Consider the following 8,866-nt stretch of genomic DNA (forward strand, 5'->3'; position numbering starts at 1 on the left):
AGGCCTCTCCCCAGGGCTGCTCACCCTCCCCAGGGGGTCACTGCTGCGGGAGCAGACAGAGGAGGGGCGCCGCCCCCTGCCTGGGTCCTTCCCCTTCGCCGGCCCCCAGGAAGCGGCACAGGAGGACACGCCTGCAGGACCCTCCCTCCCGCCCCAGGGTCAGGCTAACCCTGGAAGGGGCTCCAGGGCCCCCGCCTGAGGGGCTTTATCTCCTGGGTGTGAAGTTCCAGATCTTTGGGGAGGGAGCGGCTGACTCGCTGACTCACTTTGGAGCCTTCCATAGCGCTTGGCTTTGTCTGGTTTCGCAGGCCTGGGGGCGTCTGCTCTGAGGTGGGGTGCTGCAGCATGGGGGCCTGCCGTTCCTTCAGCCCCCGGCGCAGCTGCTGCCCTCAGTGGGCTGGAAGGTTTAGGCTGTGGGGGTGCTCGCCCTGGCCATAGGTCAGGGAGCACTGGGCACCCTCAGGCTTCCCAGGGCAGGCCGACCCACGCTGGTCTTCTGCCCGACTCACCTCTGGCTCTGATTCTGCTCAGGGAGGCGGGAGAGACTGGGGAGGACAGCCCCAGCTGTGCGTCCTGCCCCCCGCTACCCCCCAGAAGTCTGTGGCTGCGAGACAGGGGGTATGAGGAGCAGTTTATTGGCCATTGGTTTCCAGGGGCAGGAGTCTGCTCCCCTCGCTCAGGTGCCCGGGCGGCTCAGGCCCGCACCCTCACCAGGTGGTGGTGCAGCTGGAGCTCAGGGGCTGCCAGTCCTGCCCACCCCCTGCCGCCCAGGCTGTCCGCCGCTGCTCCCCTCGGTGGGTGTCCGGGTGCCTCCAGGCACCAGAGCGGGCTTCACTCTGGGGGTGCGGTACTTGCTTTTGTGACTGTAGAACAGGTTCCTCTGGAAGAGGCGAGGCAGGTGGCCGTGAAACAGCAGGACCGCCAGGACCATCCCTGCAAGGCTGCACGTCAGCGTTCGGGCCCCCAGGCAGCGCTCACTGCCCCCAGACAACTGGGCACCCAGGACTCTGCAGGGGCAGGACAAGCCTCAGGGGGCAGGACAAGCCCTTGGGAATTGAGAGCCCTGAGGCTGGGGTCTGTGCCTCCTGGGCCGGCCACAAAGGGATGAGGACAGAAGGGGCCCAAGGTGCCGCGGGAGAGAAGGGCATCTGAGGGCTGGGCCTGGCCAAGTTCTGGGCCACAGATTCTTCAAGTTTGGTGTAAACTCCTGCGTGGGGAGCCCCTGGCCAGGACCAGCACGCTGGCTGCCTCCAGCCACTCCTGAAATGCCCCGGTGTCCACGTGTGCCATGCTCTGCTTGCTGCACCTCCTTTCCTCCTGGGGTGCCCACCAGTCCCACCTGCTCCCAAAGGTGGCGGGCACAGGTGGGCGCGGGGTGGTGCCCTAGGCGGGTCCACGCCTCACGGCCAGGGGCGCTGTCTGACCACGCTTTCTCACTGGGAACGCCAGGGAGGCGGCACCGTCTGCCTCTCGGTGTCCCGAAACCGCTCACACGACAGAAAGGGCTGTCGGGAGCAGTGCCAGCACAGCAGACGGGGCTGGCGAGGGGGCGACCGTGAACCTGACGGCAAGTGGGCGACACGCCATAAGTGGAGGCAAAGGGCAGAGAGCGGGAGCCCACTTGCACCGGGACACGGTGACCGGCCCCTGTGGGGGTGCACGGACCTAGGAGGGGGTGGGAGTCTGTGCCCACCTGGCAGGACATGGGGCTCTTCTCGAGAGAAGGTGCGTGGACGCAGGGTCCCTCCCAAGCCCAGAACACGAGCACCATGTGCTTCGGGTGCTGAGCTCCCAGTTTCTTCCCCACTGCACCCCAAAAGGTTTCCAAAGGAACCCCTATAAGGGCTTCTCACGGCCCACTGCAGTTGTGCAGTTAGAGGCCGTGCTGGCTTGAACAGAGACCCCCAAATTCATGTCCTTCCGGAAACCTCGGGGCGCGACTTAAGGGAAATAGGATCTTTACAGTCGTGAGTAGCTAATTAAGAGGAGGTCACGCTGGAGGAGAGCAAAACCTAAATCCAGCATGACCAGTGACCTACTGTAACAGGGTGGTCCCCAGGAAAGGGGGAGGTTCCCTGCCCCACCCAAGGGAGGGTGGAGCAGGGAACCTCCCCCTTTCCTGGGGACCACCCTGTTACACTACGAGGGCACTCAGGGGACAGCTCCACGTGGCCACACTCACCCACGCCCACAGGCCATAGCCCCGCCCACAGCCCCGCCCACCCCTGCAGCCCCGCCCTGACCCGCCCACTCCCCACCCGCAGCCCTGCCCCGCCCACAGCCCCGCCCACTCCCCCTCCCACAGCCCCGCTCCACCCACTGGCCACAGCCCCTGCCCCGCCCACTCCCCCTCCCGCAGCCCCGCCCCAGCCACTGGCCACAGCCCTGCCCCCGCCCCACAGCCCCGCCCACGCCCCTCCCGCAGCCCCGCCCCGCCCACAGGCCACAGCCCCGCCCACTCCCTGCAGCCCCACCCCGCTCAAAGCCCCGCCCACTCCCCTCCCGCAGCCCCGCCCTGCCCACAGGCCACAGCCCCGCCCCCGCCCCACCCCGACCCGCAGCTCTGCCCACGCCCTGGCTCAGCCCCGCCCGCTGCCCACCCCCCCTGCAGTGCCAGCAGCCCACCGCTCCGTGGCGCGCCTGCCCTCTCCGGCGCCCAGGCTCCCTGCCCCGCTGCAGCCCCTCCACGACAACGTGCACGCCCGGATGGGCCACTCCCGCCTCCCCCCAGGTTGGTCAGGGAGGGCCTTCCCTGTGGGGTCTCCCCCTGGGGCCAGCAGGCCACACGCAGCTCAGCACAACCCAGAGTTCCTCGCCTCCCCGGTGGCCTCACCTGTCAACGGGCCCAGCCAGTACACCTGGGCGTACTCCAGCCAGGTGTGCCCCGAGCACCGGAAGGTGACCCAGGCTGCCAGGGCGGGGTTGAAGAAGGCGGACGTGAAGGGCCCAGCTGCGAGGAAGGCAGAGCTGCCACCGGGCCGGGCGCCCCCACTGCTCCCCTCTCCGCGGCCTGGTGGGGCTGGAGCCGGCCGGCCAGTGGGGCCGGGAGCCTGGGTCCCACTCTGACGCCCCAGAACAGGCCCCCCTTCCTCTACCACCCTCCACCTGGGGGCCGTCTCTGGGACACAGACAGGGAGGGGCAAGCAGAGAGGCGAGGCGCGCCTGGTGGGGGTTGGGCTGGAGCGGGCCGCGAGTTTGGTGGGGAGGGACCCAGACGGGCAGGGGTTTGGGGGAGACCGAGGAGAGGGAGAAAGGCAGCACCTGGCTCCCTAGAGGGGGTGACAGGGATGCAAGAGCTTCCAGAGCAGAACCGGCTGCCTCCTGCCCGCCCCCCATGAGGACGGGACACTCACGGATGCCCAGCTGGGACAGACGGGCTGATGGCACTGGGGCCCCGCCTGGGCCCCCCACGGGCCGCCTGCCCAGCTGGCCACCACCCCCACCAGGCTCCTGGGAAACGTTCACCCTGTTGTTCCCTGTGGCTGCCAGCCCGGGTGTCCGCGGGGCTCAGGGCGCCAGGGGTCACCTGTGTAGGCCATGGTGGTGACCAGCAGGGCCACGGCCGGCACCCTGTAGACTGGAGGGCTGTCCCAGAAGCGGAGGAGGGTCAGGTGGAAGAAGAAGGCGCAGGTGCCCTCCACCAGCGCACCGTGGGCCACAGAGGTGCGCAGGGTGGAGCTGCAGTGCGCCGCCATCAGGTTCTGCAGGACGTGCAGGTCGCTGAGCTCCCAGCCCCAGTAGAGCCTGGTGAGGACGCAGCCCGCCTGCAGGCCCAGCGCCTGGGCCGCCAGCTTCAGCAGCGTGCCGGCCAGGGAGGCCCGGGCCAGGAGCAGCTCCTGCAGCGCCACGGCGGGGTTGGCCGAGGCCCCATCGAAGGTGGCCCCGTGCACCAGGAAGACCAGGAAGACCAAGGTGAGCAGCAGGTCGGGGCCGAAGCCGCCCGCCCAGGGCCCGATCTCCGCCAGCATCCGCATCTCCAGGCAGCAGGCCCCCAGCTGGGCGGCGCCTGCCGCCTCCCGGGCGAAGCCAGCATAGGCGCCCTCTGGGAGCAGGGCCTTGGCCACCCTCCTGGCCGCCTGGCACAGGGCGAAGGTGGCGAAGAGGAAGGAGAGGGACACATTCAGGCCGGCCATGGCCCGGGCCTCCAGGAGAGCGGCTGCGCAGGCAGCCGAGTTGACGTGTCGGCCCCGGGGCAGGTGCCGCGAGTCCACCTGCGCATCCTGGGAACGCCACACCTGGCCCCCAGAGGCGGGCGCCAGAGAGGACCGCCCCCGGCCGGCCCCTCGCTTGCTTGGCCGGGGCCGGGGCCAGCGCAGCTCAGCAGCTGCTCCGGAGCTTCTGCAGCCCCGGCTCCCGGCAGCTCCCACCCTACCATGCGTCCACCGCCAGCTCCCCCTGCAAGGCGGCCGTCTGCTGGGCCGGGCCCCAGGCCTAGGACTGAGCTGCAGGAAAGTCCCAGGAGCCCGGGCAGTGGCGCAGGCCTAGAGGGACCACCCTGGGCTCGGCTCCCAAGCCCACCAGGGGCCAGGGCGGCTGCCACGCTGGGCCCACCTGCTGCAAGGGCTCGGGGCCCTGAGGGCTGGGTCTCGGGACTCGGGGTCACCACCTCAGCAGCACAGGGAGCCCAGGAAGTGAAGGGACTTCATGGATGTTCTTTATCCAGCTGGGAAGGCCCCCTCCCCTAGGCTCGCCCCCACACCCCACCCCAGGGCACTGCGACGTGGGCGCCCTCCCTCTGGGCAGAGAAGGCATCACAGGAGCCCCCTCCAGAATGGGTCCCAGATCCCCAAAGTGGCCCCCTGCTCCTGAGGGCAGGCCAGGCCGGCCCTGCATGCACTCCAGATCTGGGGGCTCGCTCCAGGTGAGGTCATTCCAGATCTGGGGGCTGCTTGCTTGGGGCCAATATTTCCTGCAGCGCCCCTCGCTGATGGCCACCAGGGAGCGGGTGGATATCTTCATTCAGCGTCCTCTCACCTTGGGAAGGTGGGAGCCGCCTGCGAGCCCACTCTTGGGGACGTCACCTCCCAGGGGGGCGCCCAGGGGGCTGTGGGCTGGGCCGCCAGGGCCCAGGGACTCAGGGCTGGCCTGGCTCTGTCGCAGGGGGTTCTTCCAGCGACTCCACCAGGTGTTGGTGTTTCCCGGGTGAGCGACTCCTCTCCCGTGGCGACCCGGCCGGTCTGTCCACCGGGTCCCCGTCGGCCTCTGGGCACGACGCCCTCTCTCTAGCTTCGGGGCTCCCGTTTCCATCCAGGACCTGCCCTGAGACCCCAAGTGGACGAAGGCTGCGTGTCCGCAGGGTGCCCCACGGACCCAGGGGTCTGTGGGCTTGGGGTCTGGGCTGGGGGGTGGTTCTGGGGTCTGGGTTCCGGGCCAGGACGGCACAGCAGTCCCTGCTCTGGGTGGGGCTTCCACCGGGGCCAGTCAGGAGCAGAGCTGCCCGCTTTCCCCACGGACCTGCTCGGAAGAGTGGCCCCTGGACTTGCTCAGGCTGTTCCCGCATGCGTCGGGCTTGCCGGGGACTGGGGAGCCGCGTGCGGGGACCTGGGGTCTGGGTACTGCACAGCTCGTCCACTGGGGTCTTCTCTGGGCCTCTCCGGTGTGACCTGTGGCCCCGCAGGTGGACACTGCACCGTCTTGTTAGACTGACCCTGCGGCTCCCGGTGGCGCTCACCCAGGGGCGGCGTTTTTAATTCTAATGTCCAACTGCCCTTGCTCCTGCGTGGAGCGGAGTCGTGCTGGGCACTGGCCCTGTGCTCTGCGCCGGCTCGCCTCAGCTGGTACCTGGCGACCTTCTGGGACCTCCTGTGAGTTCCCTACCTGAGCAGCCCCCCCGGGTGAGCGCAGTGGCTTCTCCGCCGGGCCCCGCCCCCACCCCCCCACCCCCCCACCCCAGCTCTGCCAGCACGCCCGGGGCGAGGAAGGCCCAGCCGGCTTTGGGCCTGTCCACCTTGGGGCAGCAGCGTGGCCCCGTGGCTCTGCGACACCCCCTGGGGCGGGGAGTCCACCGCCACTGAAGGGCCTTCCTCAAATCTTGTCGGGTCTGATTCGGAGGATTTAGTTAAAGGATTTACTCAAACTCTGCCTCCTGCTTCGGGGTCTGTGGGACAACGACCCTGTTGCCCGTCAGTGCGGGGCTCCCGGGCTGCTTTTTGAGCCAGTCTTGCTTTTCCAGGATGAACCTCCGTTGGCGGGAGTGCCCCCATTTTCATGATCTTCGGATCCACGTTGGCAAGGCGGTGTTCAGGGGACCCGTCGGTCTCCGTGATGGACACTGGGCTGTGCTTTCATTGTCTCGCCTGTCTCGGTGTCGGGGTGCACTGTGGCGTGGGGTGCCCCGCCGGGGCGGACGGCCGAGGGCCAGCGGCGCTTCTGGAAGAGCTTGTGCCGAGCGGGCCTCGCCCGCCCGTGTGCCTGGCCGTGTGCCAGCGCTGGGGAGGGCGATTTTTACACTGAAGATTTAAAACTTCAGACCCTAAGCGGCCCGTGGGCAGGCCCAGCCAGCTCGCCTGTCCTCCCGGTAAACTCTGGCCGAGCGTCCCTTCGGGAAACTTACTCCCTTGCCTGGCGCTGCCCAGCGCGTGGCCCGGGACTGCGGATGCCACTCTGTCTCCGGCACGTCCCGCCATCTGTCATCCGCCGCCCACTCCCTCGGCTCCTCCCCGAGCACCCCGGGGCCGAGCTCGCCCGCCCCTTCGAGCGCCGAGCTCGCCGGCTCCCGGTCTCCGTTCCCCTCCTGGACGTCCCCCGCGCGTGGGCCGCTCTCCGGCGCCGCGGGGCCCACGCGCTCGTGTCCTCCTGCAGCTGCGCTGGCCGCGCCCGAGACCAGCCTTCCCCGCCGCGGCCCCGCGCCGCCCGGCCCTCGCGGCCGAGCGCCCGCCTCCCCCGTCACGGCGTCTCCGCGTTTCTCCTGCGACGCTGAACCCGCGGCCGTTTAGTTCACAAACACCGGCGCGATTTCTCGGGCTGCTTCTGTCCGGCCGCCGGTCTCGCCCGACTGGCTGGTAACACCCGGGAGTCCACAGCCGTGCCCCCGCGCTGGGCGTGGCCAGCGGGCGGGGCGTGGCCAGGAGGACGGGGCGTGGCCAGTAGGGTGGGGCGGGGCCAGCAGGGGAGGGGCGTGGTCAGCAGTGTGGTGGGGGCGTGGCCAGCAATGCAGGGGCATGACCAGCAGGGTGGGGCGTGGCCAGCAGGGCAGGTGGGGCGTGGCCAGCAGGGCAGGTGGGGCGTGGCCAGCAGGGATGGGGCGGGGCCAGCAGGGCAGGTGGGGCGGGGCCAGCCGGGGCGGGGCCAGCAGGGGCGGGCGGGGCAGGCGGGAGGGGCAGCCGCAGGCTCCGGAGCTCCCTGGGGCTCAGGGGAGACCCCGGGCCGACCCCCACCGCTGCCGGGAGAGGGAGACGAGCCCCGCTGCGCGCCCGAGGGTCGCGGTGGCCCCGCAGAAGGGCGGGGGGGGGCGGGTGCTGAGCAGCGGGTCTGGGGCGGCCCAGCCGCGGGGTCCGGGAGCCCGACGGGTCCTGCCGGGCCGGGGGGGGGGGGGTGGGGGGGGGGTGGGGGGGCCCGGGGGGGGGCGGCGGCCTGCGCGGGCAGCGCGGGGTGGAGACGCGGGCACGGCAGGGCCTCCGGGCTCCCCGGGGCAGTGCGGTCCGCCAGGGCGGCCTGTCCTCGCCGGAGTCGGCCCCGCCTTGTGCCTCCACCGGGCGCGGGCGGGGAGCCCTGGGGCAGCGGGGGGGGCCTTTGGCGGCGGGGCGGGGGGGGGGGGGGGGGCCGGGGGGGCCGGGGCGCCGGGCCCGGCGCGGGGCGGCAGCAGACCTCGCCAAGGGCTGTCACTCTCCCTTGGTGACCAAATGACAGGCTCCGCGTGTCCCAGTGGGAAAGGAAAGGCGGGTGGCCGCTGTGCCCAGCTGCCCCTGCCATCCTGCGGGCGGGGGGCCTGCGGACCCCGGGAGGGCCGGGCGCCCGAGGGGGCCCGCGGGTGCGTGGGGCTGCCCAGCCGGCGCCCCAGCGGCCAGCAGGGCAGCGGTGTCCCCAGCTCGGTCTTGGCCTCCGTCAGGGTGGGGGCCCCGCAGTGCCTGGAGCAGCGCGGCCCGAGGGCCGGGGCGCGGGCCCAGCCCAGAGACACCTGGCAGGCGCGCGGGCCCCGGGCCCCGCGGAGGGCTCCTGGGGCGCTGGGCAGGTGCAGGCAGGTGAGCGCCGGGACCCGGCTGCTGGGGCTCTGCCCTCTGCCTCACCACCGGGGAGGGGGCGCCGCTTCGGGACAGGCTTGGCTCTGCCCACCCAGGGCCCCTCGGAGGCGGAGGCGCGGAGCTGGAGGAAGCAGGCGGAGGCCGGGTGCTGCTCGGCAGGCGTTTATTGGGGGCTACACAGACGCAAGCGCACACAGCACGGGGTGCGGCGGGCGGGCGGGGGTGGGGGGCACGTATGTACAAGTCTTGGGGAGCTGGGGGACAGCCAGGCAGGAGACAGGCCGCCGGGATTGGGCCTGCTTGGCCCGGCCCCAGGCATAAACGAGGTGCCTCCCGGGGTCTACGGGGGAGCGGACGGGGCACTGGCACGGCCACCCCTCACACCTGCAGCATCAGCAACACTTGGGGGGTCTTCCCCGCGCCCTAGAGGTGCGGGGGTGGGGGGTGGGGTGGGGTGGGCGGGCAGAGCATGGGAGACCACTTCACCACAGCTGCCTCAGGGGGTGTGCATACGCCTGTGCGCCTGACGTGTGTGACAGCTCGAGCATGTCTGTGTACACCTGTGTGTCCGTGTGCACACGCCTGCGGACGTCTGTGCGCGCCGCCCCGCTCGTGGTTGGACCCGCATCTCTGTTGCTAGGGCAGGGGTGGGGGGACTCTCAGGCGCCTGCCCCCCAGCGCCCCTC

At 71.2% G+C, this 8,866-nt stretch overlaps 1 protein-coding gene across 1 annotated transcript; it reads right to left on the reverse strand.

The window, feature by feature from the left end:
• Positions 1-664: 664 nt before the first annotated feature.
• Positions 665-4,133, reverse strand: LOC311172720 (aquaporin-12-like; the record flags this gene model as incomplete). The annotated part of the gene is made up of 3 exons (XM_084236249.1): positions 665-933; positions 2,834-2,950; positions 3,527-4,133. The coding sequence occupies 3 exons, from the start codon at positions 4,131-4,133 to the stop codon at positions 734-736; spliced, it is 924 nt and encodes a 307-aa protein (XP_084092375.1). The 3' UTR covers positions 665-733.
• Positions 4,134-8,866: the final 4,733 nt, after the last annotated feature.

Source organism: Talpa europaea, assembly GCF_964194135.1.
Source record: "Talpa europaea genome assembly, chromosome: 1".
NCBI lineage: Eukaryota > Metazoa > Chordata > Mammalia > Eulipotyphla > Talpidae > Talpa > Talpa europaea.